At 49.1% G+C, this 23,558-nt stretch overlaps 4 protein-coding genes across 4 annotated transcripts; 3 read left to right on the top strand and 1 right to left on the bottom strand.

Moving 5' to 3' along the window:
- Window positions 1–3,492: 3,492 nt before the first annotated feature.
- Window positions 3,493–7,066, top strand: SAMD00019534_087370 (hypothetical protein; the record flags this gene model as incomplete). The annotated part of the gene is made up of 3 exons (XM_012896094.1): window positions 3,493–3,774; window positions 3,847–4,352; window positions 4,393–7,066. 3 exons carry the CDS (start codon window positions 3,493–3,495, stop codon window positions 7,064–7,066), a joined length of 3,462 nt encoding a protein of 1,153 aa, XP_012751548.1.
- Window positions 7,067–7,296: 230 nt separating this feature from the next.
- On the top strand, window positions 7,297–9,096 carry SAMD00019534_087360 (hypothetical protein; the record flags this gene model as incomplete). The annotated part of the gene is made up of 4 exons (XM_012896093.1): window positions 7,297–7,711; window positions 7,794–8,562; window positions 8,641–8,791; window positions 8,857–9,096. The coding sequence occupies 4 exons, from the start codon at window positions 7,297–7,299 to the stop codon at window positions 9,094–9,096; spliced, it is 1,575 nt and encodes a 524-aa protein (XP_012751547.1).
- Window positions 9,097–9,323: 227 nt separating this feature from the next.
- On the bottom strand, window positions 9,324–11,093 carry SAMD00019534_087350 (hypothetical protein; the record flags this gene model as incomplete). Its single annotated transcript, XM_012896092.1, has 3 exons — window positions 9,324–10,532; window positions 10,654–10,838; window positions 11,012–11,093. Coding segments are annotated over 3 exons (1,476 nt in total), but the record flags the coding sequence as incomplete, so codon positions are not given.
- Window positions 11,094–12,840: 1,747 nt separating this feature from the next.
- SAMD00019534_087340 (hypothetical protein) lies at window positions 12,841–18,522 on the top strand (the record flags this gene model as incomplete). Its single annotated transcript, XM_012896091.1, has 3 exons — window positions 12,841–13,203; window positions 13,272–14,081; window positions 14,149–18,522. Coding segments are annotated over 3 exons (5,547 nt in total), but the record flags the coding sequence as incomplete, so codon positions are not given.
- Window positions 18,523–23,558: the final 5,036 nt, after the last annotated feature.

Here is a 23,558-nt window from a genome sequence, read left to right as displayed (position 1 = left end):
ATTCCAAATGAGCCGACATCTTCTTCGTCTTCCATGGAGGATCCACCTGCACTACTATCCTCTTTCATACACATTGATGACATTGTTCTCAACTTATAACTACGGGTCTTGGATATTGTCTCCTTGGGGAAGTAGTCCCGACAGATTGTATCAAAGTTGTTGTTGTTGTTCTTGCAAGTAGTTGAGTAGCCATTAAGTCTTCCAAGAGTATTGGCTCGCCTCAGTAGTGTAGGCTGTTGTGTTTGTGTATGTGTAGAGATGTCCGGACAGCTCTGACTATGTTTCTGATTGACATATAATAGACCTGGGGCAGAAGATATACTTGAGGAAGTAGATGAAGATGTAGATGAAGAAGTGGAAGTAGTTGGGTGTCCTTGTTTTGCTTCCTTGTCTTTGGACTTTACTCCAAAGCTGGCTTTTAATATATTAATTAACTTCATTATTTGATTGATATAGTTCTATGTTTATGAATTCTAATCTTGGGAATTAGTTAGTTTAAAGAGAGTCAAGTGACTATATTATAATACATTAAGTATACTCACTCCTAGGTCATGAACCAGAGCTCGCCACACCTTTAAGTTAGAGTTGAACGTACTTAAGTATATTGACGGGCCACCAGGAATACGTACGTTATTCTGATCATTCAAGGACAGTCTTGTCCCAACCAACCAAAGTATGTATAATAGTAGTAGTATACAGTAGGGATGGAAGTATGGAGGAGAGACTGTGAGATTGAAAGTGTTGAGGAATAGGGCTACTCCACTATAACAAACACCAACCAACATTTGACCGGCAGTATCTCCAACTGTGGCGACTGCAACAAGACAGACAGCCTTGTCTCTCAATCTCTCAATCTCTCAATCTCAAGTGGACGGTGATGATACACCCAACGACATTCAATTTATTTATGTTGCCCATCTACGTTGTACTTTGGATAATCCCGATGCCAATACTTTATGCGTGCTTTGATGTACGATTGGCTGACTAACGTACGGAGAGGAATGTCCACATAGTATATGTTGATAGCATGTATTTACCTCTTATGGTAAGAATGCAGAGTGTACTCTCTTTCATTCTTTCATACACCCTCAATCAAGTGATGTTGGTAAATGGGCAGTCTTACATTCGATGTCGAATTGATGGTGATTGGTGATTGGTGGTTGGTTGGTGATAGGACTGGAAAGGAGACAGTATTAATGTCCACCCATACCCTCCATCAACATGTTGTCCGACATCTACTACCCCATAATCAATCATTCAACATATGAACGATGTGTGTGTGTGAGTGTGAGTGTGGGGTGATCAGATTATGTGTGTGATGGTGATCTCAATCACTCCTCCAGGGTTCAAATGAGTTGAATGAGTGTTGAAAGACAGCTAGTATTTTATACGTGTATACAATGAATACATAATTATAATATTAATATTTGTAAATTATTATTTACTTTATTTTAATGTAAGAGTGAAATAGACTCAGTGGACTTTTGGGATGCTTGTACTTTATATAAAACTAATGGAACCCAAAAGGATAGGAATGCCAAGATAGTTGAAGCCATACACATATGGTATCCAGAGCTATAACTGACAAATTTGAAGTCCCAGTCCCAAATGAAGTTACAAGTGTCTGTTGAGCCAACCTTATTACTACTATTGCAATAGTTCACCTCTTTTTGAGCGTTAGAGTCGAAAGACAGGATAAAAATGCAAGCTAGCATTGATGATACCATGGCCATTATCCAAATGCCCCAGATGGTCTTTGAAAGAATACTACGATCATTCTCGGATGAAAATGTCCAACATACTACCAACATTATTGCCACAGACCAAAGGAAAGTGGATATTGTCAGGACAATTGAAGTGGGATTGATAGTATCTTGCATATATACGAAGAATCCTCTATAATATCCATCCTTTGAATGTATAGTAATAATATTGGATTAGATTCACTTTCTCTATCTCTATCACTATCATTCTAATTATGAGGAATAGTTACAAAAGTAGCATAATCAGACCAGAGTTTAAAGGTAATAATATGGCTATGGTTGTAGTATTGGCTGGAGGCGACAACCCATTCATTGATCATTGATGCAACATTCAATCCAAAGAGCAATCCGATCCAAGATGCAGATAGACTACCTATTATCAATGATTTCCAATTCATTATTAAATATTTGTTAGTTATTGATAGAATAAAAGATTGGACAACGATTAATGATTGGGTTTTAGCTGAGGCCTCAGCGTCAAGTAAATACTACAACCAATGAAAGTCGGTGCCAGGCAGACTTCCCTCAACTTCATCGCTCAGCCGATCAAGAACAGATTTTGATCATTCAAAAAAAAAAAGCTCACGTGCGCCCCTCCAAAGATGGTCTCTGAGATAAATAAATATGACAACCCTTCACGAACCCTGGTAATTAGTAAATAGGAAATTGATTGAACATGCCGACATGTTCAAAGTCGATTCTAATTCGTCAATGTCGGCATTGTAGTTGTGGTGCATATGTGTGTGTGTGTGATGTGTTGTAGTGGTAGTTCATTCACACTGGTTACCAATTAACGACACTTCACTCTCACTCACACATCACACTATGATCAATGATATATAAATTATTTATATGATACATCCTTTTAATGATCATTCTGTCTGGTTGGAACTGGTATGGATGAATGGATGGGTGGGTATGTTTTTGAATGAAACTGGAGTAATAGATCTGATTCACATTGATATATAGATTGGTTGAAGTTTGTATGAATGAATCGTTATGGAAGTGAAATGAGTGTGAACTCTGTGCATGTGTCCAAATATGGATTGGATTGATTGATTGATTGATTGATCAATCGTATTATCTACTTTGACCACTCGTTGACTTGCACTTGATACATTTCTATACTAAATCATTCATTCAATCATTCAATCATTCATTTATACTGCCAGTCGCGTCTGTCTAATGCATGTGACCGAACTTTTTAAAGTGGTGTTGCATTGTTTCGATTTACCCAATTACGAGGATCTCTCTTCAAAGTGCGTAAAGGTAAGTGAACCCGTCCTGTCCTCTCTCTCTATCTATCTCTTTCTCCACTATCTCTTTGTCGTGACGTACCCCACAATCACCTCAATCATTGCATTCAGATAACAACAATACAAAAAAACAAAGAAGCTGTTTGTTGTTCATAATTCAAATAAATCAACAAAAATCATGCAAACCGATGTAGTTTTACATGTGACAAAGAGAGCGCACTTTAATTAACACCGTCCCGCTCATTCACACTCATACCCACTAGCACAACATTCATTGACTTACCTTCTTACATTGCATTAGTCTACACATATAACTTTTTTACTATCTATCTATCTATATTTATATATAATCTACACACATATATTTATAAACAGATAGCAACAATCATTCAAGATCAATCAATCAATCAAATTATAATTATTGAATATACTATATGTCAGAGTCGAGTGGACGCCACCGAAGAAGCACAAGCATGAGTGCCACTGGTGGAGGAGGCTTGCCTCATAGTACATCGGCTGACAATGTGCATTCGTTGCACTCGTCATCAAAGAGAGACCCATTTCAAGCGATGAAGTCCGTTGGAAATGCTTCGTCACATGGTTTGGCACATTCGCTGAGCAATCCAGGTGGACATCTTCTTGGACAGACCCAAGTGACACCCGAACAGAATGTACCCGAGATCAAAGTCAGCAGGACATCACATGATTTCAAGCCCTACAGATCATCATCACCATGCACATACTGTGGCGAGAGTGTAAGTATTGTGATGGCTCCCGAATGTCACAGGCTGTGCCCCAACTCATACTTACTCTCTTATTCATTGTAGATTGGATGGAAACCATTCGCCAACTCATTCAAATGCTCACAATGTGGAATCGTGTGTCATAAGAAATGCCTGGACTTGATGAGCACAATGTCATGCTCCAACAACAGTGTGAATAAGGTCAAGAGACCAAAGTCGACAAATACTAGCCCGCCAATGGCACCAACCAATCCACCAACATCACCAACATTGTCGGCCGTGCCCACAATGTCGGGCGCATCACAGATCCCCTCACCAAGTCTGTCCGTGTCTTCAACGACCCCCAGCACGCCCGTGTCGGGTGAGATTGAGCCTGGCGGCTCGCCCTCGCTGGCGTCGATGCCAGCCGACGACAAGCTCATCGACTCGATGTTCAACGCCCTGGTCAAGGAGCGTGGACTGCCCCTCTCGGGCCTCAAGATGACCAAGGAGAACAAGTGGATATTGATCACCCAACACAGCCATCTGCACCAAGACACACAGGCGCCCAGCACAGGCGCACCGAGCACCAGCGACCACTCCTCACCAGAGTACTTTATCAACACGCTAAAGAATGACGCGTCCAAGCAGGGCCTGTTTGTCATCGCTGATAGTCATGCTGCGCACCAAGCAGATCAGCTGGGTGAGCAACTTTATCAACATGGACGGCATCAATCTGATACTACAGCAGCTGCTGCTCAAGAAGAAGGAGAACAGAGAGGACTGTGTGCGAGCGATTGCCGTGCTGATGAACTCGCCGGTTGGCCTGCAGGCCGTGTCCAGCCAGCCGCTGACGGCCAAGTGTCTGGCGATGGTCATCAACGCGCCACAGCAGTTCAACCTAAAGGCGCGTGCCAGTGCCATCGAGCTGCTCACCGTCATGTGCATTGACAAGTGGGTGCCCGGCGGCTACAGTATGGTGCTCAAAGCGCTCACCAAGAAGAAGGAGAAGAAGAGATTCGCAGTATTTGTCAAGTTCATCCGCGAGAACTCTTCGCTCGAGATGAAGACCAAGGTGCTGTGCTTCATCAACGTGCTCATTCACGAGCCCGAGGAGACGGGCGTGCGTGTCAACATCCGTTCAGAGTTCCTGCGACTGGGCCTCTGGGAGCATCTGTCTACGCTCAAGAAGGAACTGGCGCCCGAGGACCTGCTACTCACACAGATCGAGATCTTTGAGGAGATGATGGAGGAGGACAACCAGGAGATGGAACAGAAGTTGGAGGAGCTGAAGCGTCGTCTAGGCGTCGACACAGACAACATCGACGCCGTCTTCAAGGCGCTCAAGTCAGCGTCGTCCAAGCTGGGACTGCAAAAGTCGTTCCTTTCCATCCTCCAGAACCTGCTAGTAATACAGTCCGAGTCAAGCACGGACGGCGTCAAGTACTGGGTGCTGTGCGACACGCTTGTGCGCCAGGTATCCATGCACAAGAGTGGCAATGTTGGCGACGCCAACTCGATTGACTTCAAGTCACTGCTGGAGAAGGTCGACACCAAGGAGATCATCCTACAACGCAAGCTTGGAGAGCTGGAGAAACAGAACATTGAGAAGGCCGCGCTTCTCCAGGAGAAGGACATCAACATCAAGCAGCTGCTCGACCTAGTCAAGCAGATCAAGGAGTCTGGCGGCGAGATCAGTCCGGAGCTCAAGAAGCAGATCGACGACGCCATCAAGGTGCTCGAAGCACCACCACCCAAGCTGGCCGAGATCCCGACAACACTGCCGCCTGTTCCCGAGGTAGCTGATGGAGCCACCGTTAGTGGAGGCCCTCCACCACCTCCAATGATGGGCGGACCTCCTCCACCTCCACCTCCACCCCCTCCCGGCCCGGGCAAGAAGAACCCGGCCGCCATAAAGACGCGTCCACCCCCCAAGGTGCCCAAGCCATCTCATCCATTGAAGGCCCTTCAATGGGGCAAGATGCCCGCACAAAAGGTCAACGAGTCGGTGTTCAACATCCTGGGCGAGATGAACGACATTGACCTGCCATGGCACGAGATCGAGACAGAGTTTGCCGCCAAGGTCATTGTTCGCAAGGAGAAGGTCGTCAAGCCACGTGGCCCAATGCAAGTGGTCGATGCCAAGCTCGGTCAGAACATATCTATCTTCCTCTCACAGTTCAAGGGCGTGTCGAATCGCGACCTGGTCACAGCCGTGCTCAATCAAGACGAAACCAAGATCTCGCGTGACCAAGTCCGCCAGATGGCCAAGCTTCTTCCCAGCAAGGATGACCAAAACGCACTCAAGGACTTCCTGGCCACACAGGAGCGCTCCAAGCTGGCCCTGGCCGACCAGTACTGCATCGACATTGGTGCTTTCCCATTCGCGGCCGAGAAGATCGCGCTGTTCCAGCTGCGCAGCGAGTTCTCAATGCGCGTAGCTGAGCTACGCCCGGACATTGCTGCCGTCAACCTGGCATGCAACGACATACTAAAGAGCCAGAACATCAAGCGACTGTTTGAGATCGTGTTGGTGCTCGGCAACTTTATCAACTACGGCACAGTGCGTGGCGAGCAGTCTGGCTACAAGATCGACACACTGATCAAGATGGCCGACACCAAGTCGTCCGACCTGCAGACCAACCTTACCCACACACTGGTGCGCTACTGTGAGCAGCGTGAGAAGAAGCTGCTTACTTTTGCCGACGAGCTTTCATCGCTGAGCACTGCCAAGCGTGTGATATGGTCGGGTGTGGTGGCTGATCTGGCGGCGCTGTCGCGAGACTTCTCCGCATGCAAGGCCATCGTCGAGCAGTTCCAAAAGACGAACGAGCCGTTCTGTCAGACGATGCTATCATTCCTGGAGCTGGCCGCCAACGAGGTGGACAAGCTGAAAAAGCTGCAGGCCAACACCGAGGAGAGCTTCAAGAAGCTGTGTACATATTTAGGCGAGGAGAGCAGCAAGACGACGCCGGACGAGGTTTTTGAGCTGTTCTCGCGATTCGTCGAGCTGTTTGAGGGCGCCACCAAGTTCCTCGAGCAGATCAAGGAGCAGGAGGAGAAGGAGGCCAAGCGCGAGGCCCAGAAGCAGCTGCGAGCAGAGATACAGAAGAAGAAGCAGCTGACACCCGCCACTGGTGTCGCGGGCAACAAGAAGAAGGAGGATCAAGACGACGACATTGTAAATGACCTACTGGTGGCCGTTCGAGACGGAGATGTATTCAGAAAGGGAAGAAGAAAGGGTGCCCTACAACGTGTGGACACTGTCCAACTCTCAACCTTCAGTCCCATCGTCAACTCGTCTCCACCGACGACCAAGAAGTAATAATAATAATAACAATGTTGTATCATCATCAATCAATCGGTCAATCAGTCGATCAATATAACCTGATTTGGTAGTGTTAGGCTGGGGTTGGGCACACGACCTTTCATTCATTCAATCAAACACAATCACAACACTTCATTCATTCTTTCATTGAACTACAACACTGAGATGTGAACAACAGAGAGATATAGAATAGTATAGTATAGTATAGTATATACATGTAGTGGATAATGGAGAAGCTTCCATTGTTAGATAGTCCTAGACTGGACACCTCTGCATCGTCTCTGTTGCAGGGAACTGGCGAATACACTCAACAACAACAACAACAACTACAACATCAACAGGAACAACATCAACTACATAATGGTGGTGGCAAGGATCTGATGATAGACCTGAACGAAACATATAATGCTAATGTTCCATCAAGCAGTAATAGTGGAGGTGGTGGCGGTGGTATGATCATTGACAGCAACAACAACAATAATAGTAACAATAATAACAAGAGAGATGAAGATGGGAGGAAACAACTGTTGAGTTCATCAATCTACTCATTGATCAACATGAAGGCCAAAGATAAGCGACAGATATTGATCATTTCAGAGGAGAGGGATGCCCTCTACTCATACACATATGATGAGTTGATGAGTATGTGTTGTGGAAGAGAAGTCAACAAGTCGCAGGATACGATCACTCATATATACTCTCTCGACACATCATGGATATATAGAGTTCTTGAACATGCTCAACCAAAAGATGATGATCGATAAGGATAAACAGGAACATGGAGACCAGCAACAGCAACAACAACCACAACAGCAACAGCGCCAAGATTTGAAGGGTCTTCAACGCCTGGATGAAGACGACGAGGATGATGATGGAGAGAGTGGATCAATGGACAATATGTCACTCAAGGACGTACTCTCTTATTATGGACGAGCTCACATCAATAAGATTCCAAAGCAGCTACACAAAATACTTGAGGAGCCTTGCTGGATCGACTTGCAGGGTCTCACTGACGAGGAGATTGAGAGTGTTGGCGAGGAGCTTGGACTTCATCCACTGACTGTAGAGCAGATACTCAACAATGACAGCAGTGAGAAGTGTGAGGAGTTCCCCGACTACCTGTTCATCATCTGCTCGGAGCTGTCCTACGACGTGGGCGCCGAGTTGCGCGAAGCATTCTTCTACATCATCCTGTTCAAAGAGTTCATTGTGGTCTTCCACCGCGAGCCTCTGGACTGCTTCGACAATGTCATCAAATCTTTCAGATACCTTGGCACATCATCACATCTTTCCAGCTCAGAGTGGCTACTCTTTGCCTTCTACGACTCAATCAATGAAGGCTTCACACTGCACAGCGATCGACTCGTCACCGATGTCGAAGTGCTAGATTCATTCAGTTTCCAGGAGACAGTGGAGTTTGAAGAGGTCAACCTACGACTTGGACGTGCCAGTCGAAAGTGTACCCAACTACTTCTTTGTCTATTCATCAAGATGTAGGTCTTCATCCATCCATCCGGATCACAACTGGTCATTGCTAGTAATCAGAACTAACCATATCCATGCTTATCCAGTGACATCCTTTCAGCGTTACTTCGTGAGACCATCTCCAAAGAGACAGAGATGTACCTTAACAATGTCAAGGACAAGACTGTACGACTCAAACAACATGTCAAGATGACAGAAGACTTATTGGAAAACCTAAAGAACGTCTTCCTCTCAAAGGTTCGTGGCAAGCAAGCATATCTCTGTCATTGGTTGATCCATCACTAACACTCGATCAATCATAGTTATCTTTGATCATGAATGAGGAGTCACACAGCTTGAACACTAGTATGCAGAAGTTTACATCGCTTGGCTTGATATTCATGCCTCTTAATCTCATCGCTGGCGTGTTTGGAATGAACATGCTGTTCCCAGGACACATTGCCATCGACTCCCAGTACATACCATTCATCATTATCATCGTAACTATTGTAACGATGGCCATATCATCCTTCTTTGCCTTTAGAAAGTGGCGATGGTTGTAATCCAGTCCATTCCGATCCTTGCTTCAACAGACGAACAAGATATGTCATCGTCGCACTACAAGGTGTTGGAAGCGCGCACGTGTAAGTAATAAAGGAAGTTATTATATTATATTATGTTATTATCAAGCAAGTAAGTTGGAGGGTATGATATGATTATGATCCTCTCTATCTATCTATCTATCTATCTTTGGTTGTCTGTATCTCTATCTATCCATATCTATCCCTTAGAATGGGGACTGCTTCTTGGTGTCCTGGTACTGCTGGATGCGCTGCTCAATCTCTGGACGGAAGTGACGGATCAGTCCTTGCACTGGCCACGCCGCAGCGTCACCCAGGGCACAGATGGTGTGACCTTCGATCTGACGGGAGATCTCCTCAAGCATGTCTATCTCGTCGAGCTTGGCATCACCTGTGACCAGACGCTCGGTGATGTCCCACAGCCAGCCGGTACCCTCGCGACATGGCGAGCACTGACCGCACGACTCGTGCTTGTAAAACTTGGAGAGACGCGCAATGGCGGCAATGATGTCGGTCTGCTTGTTCATGACGATGACGGCGGCAGTGCCGAGACCGGAGCGGACGCGGCGCAAGTCGTCAAAGTCCATGAGTACGTCGTCACAGATGGACTTGGGTAGGACGGGCACAGACGAGCCACCGGGGATGATGCCGAGCAGGTTGTCCCAGCCGCCAATGACACCACCGCAGTGCTTGTCGATGAGCTCGCGCAGTGGCATACTCATCTCCTCCTCAACAGTGCATGGGTTGTTGACGTGTCCTGAAATACAATAGAGCTTGGTGCCAGAGTTCTTTGGGCGACCAAAGCCGGCGAACCATGCGGCGCCACGACGCAAGATGGTTGGTGCAACGGCCACCGTCTCGACGTTGGTCACAGTGGTGGGACAGCCGTACAGACCGGACATGGCGGGGAAGGGTGGCTTTAATCTGGGCTTGCCTTGCTTGCCCTCCAGTGATTCGATCAGAGCGGTCTCCTCACCACAGATGTAGGCGCCAGCGCCACGATGCACGTAGACGTCGAACTGATAGCCGGTGCCACATGCGTTTGGTCCCAACAGGCCAGCCTTGTAGGCCTCATCGATGGCTCTCTCAAGGACTTTGGCTTCGTAGTGGAACTCGCCACGAATGTAGATGTAGGCAGCGCAGGCTCTCATTGCGAAACCTGCGATCAGACAGCCTTCGATCAGCTTGTGTGGGTCGTGACGCATGATCTCACGATCCTTGCACGTGCCGGGCTCGCCCTCATCTGCGTTGATCACCAGGTATTGTGGACGTCCAGTCGACACCTTTGGCATGAAGGACCACTTGAGGCCCGATGGGAAACCAGCTCCACCTCTTCCTCTAAGTCCACTTGCCATCATCTCCTTTAATATCCAATCCACTCCCTTGTTTATAATATCCTTTGTCCTGTACCAATCTCCCTATAATGATTGTTCGATTCAATGTTGTTCGTCAGCTGATATGTTCCTGTCGCATGTTCACTCGCTCGCTCGATCGATCCTGTGATTGAATGATTGATTGATTGATTGTGTCGACACCTACTCTTTGCATAGCGCCCTTTAGGTAGACATCGTGCTCACCATAGAGGTTTGTGAAGATACGGTCCTTGTCCTTAAGACCACCATATGTTCTGATGGTGGAGTTCTGAACCTGCTGTTGTGCTGCTGGTTGCTGTGGAGGTGGTGGTGGTGTAGCAGTCGTGTAGCTATTCGACAGTATACCTGCAGCTGTACATATATATAACATATGATCGGAATGAATGATTGAATATGTCAGATTATATATACTTGTTTATCATAATGATCATTGTCTCGATATGTTATTGATATCCAATGATGTAGATGATCACCATAACCTGTCATTATCATCATCGTCGTCCACTTCTCTTTTTATCTCTTACCAGCTGGGGTTGGCAGTAACTGCTGCTGCTTTGATACTAATTTACAAACACCCTGTACTGTTCTTGATGTATAGGATAGCATTATTGTTGTTGTCGGTGAAGGTGTAACACTAACAAACAAATGAATGAATGAATGAATGAAGATTTGGATAAGTGAATCAAACAAATGTAGGTCTTGATCAACTTCGTCAACTCCTTGCTTGCGTGAATGAAAGAGGGTGTGCTCAGGCTTCCCAAAGACAAAATTAAAAAAATAAATCACCAAGACAGACCAGAAGTGTGTGAGTTAGTTCGGCTGGCACTATCTGCATGCGACCCGGACTTCGAAAATGCAGAGTCGCGACACAGCTTAGTTGAAGGTTAACATCAACACTTTATTATTATTCGTAATAAGTATCGACACATAATATTAAATAATCACAAACAAAGTGAGAGAAGAGGAGGTCTCAATAATAATAAAAAAACTTGTTGTTGTTATACAAAGAATGAACGAATGTTTGCTCTTGTTCATCTCAATAATTGCATTGTTGTTGACCTAAACATTAAACAAACTTCAGTTTTATCTATCTTGCATCCAAAATGAAGTGTGAACTAAATAACATGTTGATTAACAGGTGTGAAAGAAGCAATGGATAATTAATTATCTGTATTTTAAATACAGAATGGGTTGGATGCAATGGTAATGATCAAGATCATTTACTCCCCAATATGGGGTGTGGATGCCAACGTGGCAAAAGGATAACTGTAACACTATTCCACCAGGTCCACAAACACAGATACTCTTGTTGCAATACCATGCACATGTTTTGCTTTGTTTGGTTGATCAACCAAAATATCCATGTTGTTGCGGTTGAGGTGAACTCGAAAAAAAGTAAGTCAACTTTTCAACATGACCATCAAAGCAAATCGAGTTGTTTCTTTTTTTGATCGTTTTGATCATCCATCCTTCCATTCTCATTCAAGTCCACCATTGTTTAGTTTTACCCTTGTATTACTTCAACATAAACTACATCTACATCTCCTCCTCCTTGTATTTGTATACATAATAGTATTGTAAGTTACTTACCAACTACCACTCTATCAAAGTGTCATCGACATCAACAAAGCAGCAGGCAGCAGACTACACAACAGAATGTCAACTTGTCTCTTACATTCATTTATTCATTCATTCACACACACATCGGTTGGACCAACAACTCGAGTCGTGTGTCTCTTTGTCAACAACACACACAACACTTCAACAACAACACCACACACTATGTTAGACGGCACACACTCAAAAGATCTACACAAACAAATGAAGCAATTTTGCTCTTTTTGAAGTTGGGTTGTCTGTCCCCCATTGCCAGGGTAATTAGCATCGTTGGCGCGTATTAGGTTGTTGAGTGTGAGGTGCTCGAGGCTACACCCGCGCCGCTACAACGTTGACGATCTCGCCACCCTTCTGCCGCTGGAATGGTCTCTATCTGTTTATGTTTGTTTGTGTGTGTGTGCAAGTGAATGTGTCTACATTGCTCGCAGACCTAAAGACCAAGGACTCAACTTATATCACTCACTCGCTTAATTCATTCATTCATCTAATATACATTACATTACATTACATCTTTGTTCAAAGTCTTATCCCGCCCTACCTATCTACACCTTACACTAATTAACATTATCAAACCAATCAAACATAGTCTATCTATCAATCTTATCAAGCATAAACAGAAAACAAACAAACAAACAAACAAAGAAAGGAAAGGAGGATTAGACAGGACAGATATTTATAAATAGATATAGATTCGCCATTGTAGCAGGACGAGCGAACAAACACGATAAAGACGACAACGACAACGATGACAACGTTGACTGGACGTCGATATATATCTCGGGCGACACCGACACTGCTGTTGATGCTGCTGGTGCTGGTCGGCGCGCTAATCAACGTCGCCCACAGCCAGTACATCACGAGTGATGAGTCGTGTCCCTTCCAGCCACTGCCATCCACCTTTGACTCGATCACCTACCTCGGCTACAACCAGGAGATGCACATTCAGAACACCTACCACTATGACTACAAGAACGTCTATAAAGAGATCACATTCACTCTGCAACAAAAGAGTGCCTTTAGGATCTATGTTGCGCCAATGGTCGTCGACGTCGACGTCTGGCTCTACGACATCTCATCCTCAACCATAAACATTATCGCCGTAAGTTGAAGTCTCACTCATGCCGTGAGCCAACCCATCATGTCGCTAACGCCAATACCGCCACACAGCACACTGTTGACGCAACAACTGGAATGGACGAGTCACTCAGCGCTACACTCAACTCTGGCACTTATAAGATCAAGTTGATGTTCTTTGGCGCGAACAAGGCCAGTAAGTTGGCCTGCCCAACGATCAATCTGGAGTACTCTGTGGTGCCAATCGCCTTGTTGAGCTCAAGATCGCAGAGCATCCAGTGCCCAGCCGCAGGCTCGACCTTCCCCAATCTGGCACTGGACATGACGGACCTGACAACTTATCGCTATGACTCGGATGTCAACGAGACAGGCACCGTAATGAACATAGTCGACACCAAGGCCACTGGCTCACACAATGTCACCTTCTTCAAGAAGTACTCGCTGGTGCTGCCCTCCGGATCCATCTCCACTGACAAGTGGGGCATCGAGATCACAATGGGCTTTGACTTTCTCACGGGCGGCTCGCTCGGACTGCTCCTGCAGTCGTCCGACGTACCCGCACCAACTGGCACTTTCTCATGCATTGGCGCCGGCAACTGCACGATTGGCGTACACACGACCAAGAACCATGCCACGCTCAAGGCCGTTGTAACACCTGGCTTGTACGACTTGTATCTCTATGACCAGACACAGGAGAAGGACTACACGATCGGTCCCAGCTGCACGATCTTCTCGCTTCAAGTCGATATCGAGTCGGCACACGTCACCGAGACCTTCCTGAACTGCGACACCTACTCACTGCCCACCACCTTCAATGGTCCAGGCTTCATCGATGATGGAGGCTACCTCTACTTCTCTGAGGAGCTCTTCTTAGACTTGGTGTCCAAGTCTGACAATGTCATGGTATGTCTGCTGACAAGATATGATGTGATATCAACCTGCTAACATTTCCCTCCCTCCCTCACTCCAGTTCACAATCACAACACCAAGCTTCGTTCGCGCTTACATCCCAGAGCATAGAGTCGACATTGATATGAAGCTCACCAATGGATCAAACCTTGTAGTTCAGTCACTCAAGTGGGGCGGAGAGGAGGAGATCACAGCCTACCTTTATCCAGGCACCTACAACTTCACCGTGATGTTCTTTGGAAAGAACATCGATGTGTTCTGCGACACCTTCCACTTGGACTTTGCCATCACACCACAGTCCGACTACGACCAGCTCAACTACTGCAAGCAGTTGACCAACAACGTCGCGCCACAATTCCAAGGCATGCAGCAGTCACTCACGGCCAACGGCACCTACACGCTCAACACCCTGTCATCACCAACTTACATCTATCAATTCGACCCGTCTGCCTCGCTCAGCGAGGTTGAGATCACCAGTGTCAACTTCACCATCACCTCGCCCTCATACCTGCAGCTCACACTAGAGTCCAACTTTGTACTTGGAGACATTCGCGCACTGTTGATTGACAATGCCGACGCTGACCACGAGGACTCGATCCTCTACCGTGGCACCTTCACGCGCAACACCCAGTACATGTTCTACCAGCTCGAGAACGGCACCTACACACTGAGCATCATGACTGGCATTACCTCCAAGAACGCTGTGCTGCCACCATGCGCCACCTACTCGCTCAAGATGGCCATCAAGCCAAACTCTGTCGAGGACCCATGCTGGGGCAACCCAACATTCCCCTCCAACTTGAACACGCCAGCCTATCTCGGCACATCCACATCGATCCATTTGACCGACGATTACATGGTGCCCGCCATCAACTACATCTCCTCGTCCACTGCAACTACCCTCAATGTGACCGTGCCCTCGTTGTTCCGTGCCTTCATCGAGGATGCGGCCATTGACGTTGACATCTCACTGTACGAGGGCACCAAGAAGGTGGCCTGGACCTCCAACTTTGCTGGTGAAGAGTCGCTCGAGTTCCCACTCAAGGCTAACGTCGCCTACAGACTTGTGACCTCTTTCTTCCATTGGCCATTCGTCACCGTGCCCCAGGCCTGCTATACCTATAGCGCAGCAGTCTCCATCACGCCTTCCACCGAGAACCCCAAGGACAAGTGCGCGTCATCACTGCCACCCACAAACTTCATCAGTAACGCCTCAATGGATTACGCGCACGACGTTGGCCAGTACCATTTCACACAGACAAACAAGAGTCTCACGCTCAACCTACCATTCTCCGTGCCCAAGAACCTGAAGCTGAACGCCATGTTCCGCGCCATCCTCACCTACGACTTTGTCTGGAATGATCTTGTGATTGCCCTGCTGGGCTCTGATGGCACCACCATCTCCTACTCGACACTGGGCTACAACCGCGCCGACATCCTTCCAATGACTCTGCCACCAGGCGACTACTTCCTCTCGATCTATGAGCCATTTGCCAACATCTTCCAAGGCGTCATTCTGAACAACTGTGTGGACTTCACCCTGGAGTATGGAATTCAGCTGATCGACGACACTCAGGTCAACCAGGACACGATCATCTGTGACAGCTTGTTGCTCCCCCAGACATTCAACTCGATTGGCTACATGTCGGGCCTGACCGACGGCTCACTGTCATTCCAACAGAACGTCCTGGTCGACGTGATGGCTGGCAACGACCTCATCAAGTTCACCTTGACTGCGCCATCGCTGCTCCGTGTGTTCCTGCCCGCCCACATGACCGTCGACATTGACTTCTCATTGTTGTTCGAGGGCAAGACCCTGCCCATCGCCCGCAGTGTCACCACTGGTGAAGAGATCATCTATAACCAGTTGGATGTTGGCAACTATTCACTCAAGTTCATCTACTTTGGCATGAACGGATCTCCATTGCCCAAGGTGGAGGACTGCACTGCTTTCCCAGCGTTCATCTCGATCGCCAAGGTGTCCAACTTGCTTGCCATCCCGTCCATCACTGCCAAGTGCACCAACGACAGCATCACACCACCCGCTAACATTATTGGCAACCTGGCATTCAACGCCACCTACCAGCGACTGATGCAGGCGCCTATCCAGCCCTCTGTGCTCTCCTTTACCACGAACGCCACTGGCCAGATCCACGCATACCTCAAATACAACGACCTGGTCGACTCCATGATGATGAAGCTCAACTACACGACCATCGTCAATGGCAAGTCTGTCGTCAAGACCATCCGCCCACTCTACGAGGGCGGCCTGGCCACATTGAACGAGATCATCCCGGCTGGAAGCTATCAGCTCACTATCTACGACCGCTACAACCAGAAGAACCCAGTACTGGGCATCAACTGCGCGCAGTACAGCTTTGGCTACTTCCTCAACACGACCACGCCCGACGTGCCCACATGTGACTCGACCAGCATGCTCCCAACGGACCTGTTCTCCACACGTGGTGGCAGCTTCGCCTATGGCGGCCCACAGAACTCTGACGGCGAGATCCTGTTCACTGGCAAGAAGTTCTTCATCACACCAGGCCAGACCTACAAGCACAACCGCATCGACTTTATGGTGCCAACCGTGCCAGTCTACATGCGTCTCTTTGCCGATGCCATGCCGCTCAACGACATTGACTTCTTTGTCTACAGCAACAGCTCGGACCCCAGTTCACTGGTCTTCTCTTCCTTCAGTGGAGGCAGCTCTGAGAGCGCCCTTGTGAAGCTGCAGCCACAGACCCAGCCATACACGCTTGACGTCAACTTTATGAGCATCAACAGAAAGCAGCCATGCAACTACTTCAAGTTTGAGTGGGCCATTGAGACCGCCGACAACCTTGAGGAGGATCTTCTGTGCCCAACGCCACTCCCCAACGAAGTGTCGCAGGTGCCACCAGAGACTGTCAACTTCCCCTTTGGCAAGGACCTCGAGGTCTCGTCGTCCAACTACATGTTCACATCGACTCGCATCAACCAGAACCTTAAGAATGGCGTCTTCACATATCGCATGACCCTGGAGATCCCAGCGCCGACCATCTTCTTTGCTCAGGTCACCTTTGACTTCCTCGACAATGACTTTGACCTCACACTGTCGCAGAGAAACAACGACGGTACCACCACAATGTTAGCCTCTGGCACCAACTCGATCCCCTCTGCACAGGACACCGCTTACAACTTCCTCAATGGCATCGAGTACAATCTCACTGCTGGTGTCTATGCGTTGGACATCAGCGAGAACATGAAGATCAACAGCTTCAACATCTCCACCAAGACCTGCCACTTCTTTGGCTTCCAGATGGTCGGACAGTCGCTGGCCACCGGCATGGCGCCTCGCATCACCAGTGTCTCGCCACCCGGCGGCTTCAACATTAACCCGTTGCAGCCACTCACGCTCACCATTCGCTTCTCTGAGTCCGTCCTCTACAATGACACCACCACCACTCTCCTTAACTCTATACTTAAATCCCGCGCCGTCGTGCTCACGTCCACCACCAAGCTTGGCATGCAGGTCGTCCCCAACGAAGCCTACCTGAAGAAAACCGACCAAACGTCGCTTGTCGTTACCTTTGCCGGCACCCTCAACACCAGCGCCGCTTGGAACCTCACCATTGACGCCTCCAAGTTCAGGACGATGAACAACATCCTGTTCCAGGACGAGAACACCACTTTGTCGCACGTCTACAAGATGTTCGTCTGTGACTGTGGTGGTCACGGCCACTGCGTGCCGGCTACCAGCGGCAATCCCGTGTGCACATGTGACCAGCCATGGACCGGCCAGTCCTGCACCAAGTGCATGGCCGGCTACCACGGCGTCGCCACCACCTGTGTGGCCAACACCAAGTGCGCGCCAATGAACGCCGACTGTAACGGACATGGAGTGTGCAACAGCGACGATGGATTCCCCGAGTGCCAATGCAACAATGGATACATCACTCTCAACACTTCCAACATGTGTGGCGACTGTGACATTGGATACACAGGCTATCCCAAGTGTGTGACAAGCGATGACGACCGTGGCACACTGTGCACTGCTCCCCTGCTTCCCCTCTCCCTCAACTTTACCGAGTACCTTGCCTTCAACAACAAGATGCACATCCAAGACAACTTCTACCTGGACTACCAGACTGGCAAGCATATCACGCTGATCGAGATCACTGTTCCAAGTGTGCTGCGTATCTACACCGAGCCACACCGCGCAGATGTTGACCTCTGGCTGTACACCACCAACCCAGATGGTACCCAGGGCGATATGGTTGACCACTCGATCACCTTTGGCCACGAAGAGGTAATGCTCGACGTGTTGCAGCCAGGCACCTACATACTGCAGTTCCGCTACTTCCTCTGGGACAGGTCCATCACACTGGACTGCGAGACCTTCAACATGGGGAGCTCTCGATCGATACAGTCGATAACCTGGCCACAGACATGACCAACTGGGTCAACCTGTGCAAGTCCACCTCGCTGCCTCCCTCCTCCATTTTACCCGCCATTGTAAAGGCGCCATACGTGTCTTCCAACCCCACCGCCCTCTACGCAATCCCATACCAACCATCCAAGACCGCCACCTACCTCTGGAACACAACATTCACTGTTATGAAGTCTGATGACGCCACTGTGGCCGTCCTTGACGCCATCATTGGCTACCAGTTCCTCCAGGGCGACCTCTCGCTCGTTCTCGAGACTGGAATGGGCAACCCCAAGTGCAAGGGCGGTGACCAGACCGGCATCTCTGGCTGTGTCTTTGGAGACAATGAGATGAACAGGAACATGCTGCACGCCACCTTGCAGCCCGGCACCTACACCCTCTACGTCTACGCACCAGACAACACCTACAACATGGACTGCGCTTTGTTCGACATGTTTGTCCAAGTGACCTACACCTACGCCGACGAGGACTACTTCAACTGCGACGGTGATCTCCTCCCCTCTGACTTGAACAATCCAGAGTTCATCTTTAACAACTACTTGCACATTCAGGACAAGTACTTGGTCGATGGCGTGCACAACAACTTCACCTTCCAGCTGAACAAGAACAGCTACCTGCGAATGGTCGCCGAACAGGATGATGCCAACATCACGCTGAGCCTCAACAGTTTGGACGTCGGCAACAATGTCAACATTGTCGGCCCAGGATTGATCGTTCAACACTTGGTTCCAGGCAAATACCGCATGCAGATCGTATCAGACTACATTGCCAGCTCGGTCAACTTCTGCCCGATCGTCAACATTGAGTTGGCGATTGAGCCCGATGGACTTAAGCCACTCAACCCGCCCAACTGCCCACAGGACGGCAACGACGACCTGCCACTCATCCAGAACATGCACTATCCATTCATCTTTGAGAACGGCACCGTTCCCAAGATCATCTACAACACGTTCCGCAAGAAGCCTGTCGTGGCGGTCTACACATTCACGCTGACCCAGGTGATCAACCTGTACACGTCAGTGGCTAGCGACTTCTTGCGCGGAGATCTACGCGTCAACCTGTACCAGACTCACAGCAAGAGCCCCACCAAGTTGCTCATCACTGGCACTCACGACTACAGCTTCAGCTACATCAGCGCAAACCTCGACCCAGGCACGTACATCGTCAAGATCGAGCATGTCAATGAGAACGTCTTCAAGTCGTTCGCGTGCATCCCATTCGAGTTTGAGTTCAACTTGCTGCCCCTGGCACAGGTCCAGCTGTGTGACGGCGAGCATCTCCCACTGTCGCTCAACTCTGTTCGCTTCCTCGGCGTCGAGGGTCGCATGCATTATCAATCGTCCAACTATGTCGTGCCACCCTCGGCCACGATCTTCTCCAAGACCGACATCCCCTTCCAGGTGCCAGTCGCCTCGATCATGCGTGTATACACATCGCCCAACTTGATCGACATTGACATCAAGCTGATCGACGCCTCCACCAAACAGGTGGTCGCCTCCGGCTCCAACGGTATCGGCTCAGAGGAGTCATTCATCACCACGCTCAAGGCCAACAACACCTACATTTACGAGGTGCAGTTCTGGCGTTGGGGCAAGGGATTACCCAAGTGCATCAACTTCAACATGGAGATCGCCATTGGCGCAGCAGCACCTCTAACCCCAGTGTGCAATGGCAACACGAACTGGCCACAGGACCCAGACAACCCCATCCCCGCCTACTTCTACTACAGCAGCATCGACTCGAACCAACAGCTCTACTATCAGCAGACCACGACCGGTCTCGTCCAGCACGGAATGAAGCTGGTCATCACGGCAAACAGCAACCTGCACGCACAAGTTGGATACGACTTCCTCACTGGCGACCTCGGACTCAAGCTTGTGCCAGCCACCGCCGGCCTCAAGACCTACTATGGCAGCGTGCGTCCCAACCGCAACATGCTTGACGTGACCAACGTCGCGCCAGGCACCTACACACTCTACATCTACGAGACGTTCGCCTCGCTCAAGTCCATCGTCGGTTGCTCATTCTTCAACTTTGAGCTGTTCATCGAGCAGGTTGGCAAGATCAACCAGGCCGATGGATTCTACCACATCTTGCCCACGACACTCGACTCCTACGAGTACCTCTTGTACAACGGACAGGTGCACCTCCAGGGAGAGTACACAATGTTTGATGGCGACGCGACACACAACCAGTTGACCTTCACTCTGGCCGCACCATCGGTATTCAGAGCACAGGGCGCCATTCTCTTTGACTCGCAGTCCGATGTGTACATTCAGAACGCCACCAACTTGCCAAAGCTCACCTTGTCTGGCTCTCAGAAGCTCATCCAGTACGGCGCAATTACACCCACCATCCTTCAAGCTGGCCAATACACGTTCACCGTGGATCAGCCACAGGGAATAGTCATCTCCACCTCGCTCACCGTCGACCTTGAGCTCGTCATCGAGACACAGGACCAGTTGCAGAAGGAGGTCACGGCCATCACACTGGACAAGTCATGTTCCACCACTACCGTTACACCAGCCATTTCCACAGCCAACGCCTACATGTACAACGAGATCAACACCATCTCCTACAATGACATCCAAAAGAATGGCACAGTCACCAGCATGGTCTTTGACATCCAGGTGCCCACATTGTTCTACGCGCAGCTCGGTTATCAATTCATTCTGTCCGATCTCAACCTCAAGCTCCACCCACAGGGCTCATTCCAGTACCTTGTTGGCAAGAGCAACCGCAATTTGAATGAGATCAACGCCCTGGTCCAGCCTGGCATCTACACGTTGGATATCGTCCACTCAACACCATTCCCATCCACATTTGGCCCTCATTGCACTCCATACCACATGACCATCATCCTGGAGGATGCCACCAACAACAACAACCACGTCGACTGCTCACTCTTTGACCTCGTTCCATGGGATCTGAACAGCGAAATTGGTGGCAGTCTTCCATTTGGCGGACCAATCGACGGCTCAGGCACATTGAACATGTTCTCCGACACGTTCCTCATGCCAAGAGGCAAGAACGACCCGACCATCAAGAAGGCCAGCACCAACACCAATGTTTCCATCGCCCTCAAGGAGTTGACTCTGGTCAATGTGTACACGTACGAACAGACCATCATGTCTATCGACTACGACATGTACGACACAGACGGCGTAATGCAGCCAATCATCTACAACTCTGCCATTCACAGCAACAATGAGCGATCGGCCGTGTTCCTGGTCGGCCCAGTCATTCCAACCGACGAGCCCGTGCCCTACCAGATTCAGCTCCAGTTCACTGGCGACAAGATCAAGGACATATGCCCAACGTTTGAAATGCAGATCAACATCAAGCCTCTGGTTATGGCAATGAGCGACCTTGCCTGTCCATCAGTGTACAACCCAGTGCTGCCCGCGACAAACATCGCCCTCGATGAGTTTGGCAGTGCCTCACAGTATATGAGCTCATTCTTCCCAGGCTCCTACCTCTCACCATACCTTGCACAGCCCAATGGCTTCATGTACAATATCTCGTTCACGATCACCAACACTTCGCGTGTCGAAGCCATGTTCAGCTATTATGCAGGTGCCAGCAACTTCATCATGTCCATCTACGTCAAAAACACTGTCAATGGTACCACCGTGTTGAGCCAAGCTGGCGTTGGTGACTGGTCCTCTCAGTACACCAACGGTGAGACCACTCTCACTCAGTCCCTGGTTAACCCACGTCTCAGAGCCGGATCGTACGTGCTTGTCATCTCACATCCCCAGTTCATCGAGGCATTCGCCGGTGCCAGTGTCTACAGCGATCTCTGCTTCCCCTTCATCTACTCACTCCTGATCCTCGACGCCAAGACCGTGTACGTGGGTTCGGTCATCCCATCCAGCGCCACCAACCTCTCGCCCTCGTCCGATCTCAACCTGTTGCTCACGTTCTCTGAGCCCCTGTTCACTGTTGGCAAGGCCTCGTTGACCTGCACCAACGGATCGTCAGTCCTCCAGAGCTCCATCTACCTCCTCGACACCATCAAGGGTTCCAAGATCTTCCCAAGCGCAGTCACCTGTCAGTCAGATGACGGTACACAATGGGCTCTCCACTACTCCTACGGCAACTTCACCTCAAAGAACAACTACGTCCTCTCACTGTTGGACGGTTTCTTGTTCGATGATAACGGAGCAAATGCTGTTATGCCCCCTCAGCACCAGTACTCGACAGTCGACACCACTTGCTCTGGCAACGGTGAGTTCAAGAACAACAATTGCCAATGCAACCAAGGATACACTGGCGCCGTGTGTGATATCTGTGCACCAAACTACATCCAGAGATCCCAAGGTGTCAATGTCCGCTGCATCTTGAACTCCTGCTCCCACGACACATGTGGCTGCATGCCAGGCACCAACGGCACCAACTGCACCCCAAGAGGAGTGTGCTCGCTGGCCTCTGATGGCTCAGCAGGCTGTCTCTGCAACAAGGCCTACAACGGAACCTACTGTGAGACTTGTGCCTTTGGATACGTTAACTACCCAACATGCTCGGCTGACCTCAGTTGTCCAGGCGGATGTGGCAAGGGAAGTTGCAACAAGTTGAAGGGCACATGTACATGTCCAGGCAACTACGCCGGCGAGAGATGCCAAGATTGTGCGCCAGGCTACTCAGGACGCGACTGTAAGAAGGCAGGATCCAACGCCATCCTTGCCCTGGAGATCATCATTGGAGTCCTAGTCGGTGTTGCTCTCATTGGAGCTGCCGCGTGGCTGCTCAGAAACAAATTCAGAAACGGAGTCACACGTTACAAGATGCTGCCCAAGTTTGATCTTGGCAGCGACTCGACCTCCACAACCTTCCCAGGCCTGAATGACTCGGACGACGACGACGATTATTCAATCAATGGCCGCGGTGGTGGCAAGCATGTGTTCACATTCGCTCAACACTCCACATCGATCATGGACGAAGAAGACGACGGTGACCAAACACCAGGCAAGAGCCTCGACAAGAAGAAGCTACTTGAATTCGATATCTAGACAAACAACAACAAAACGAACCAACAA

Source organism: Acytostelium subglobosum (genome assembly GCF_000787575.1).
Source record: "Acytostelium subglobosum LB1 DNA, scaffold: scaffold19, whole genome shotgun sequence".
Lineage (NCBI taxonomy): Eukaryota > Evosea > Eumycetozoa > Acytosteliales > Acytosteliaceae > Acytostelium > Acytostelium subglobosum.
The sequence above is the reverse complement of the archived record's forward strand: the minus strand, read 5'-3'. Positions and strand labels throughout refer to the sequence as shown.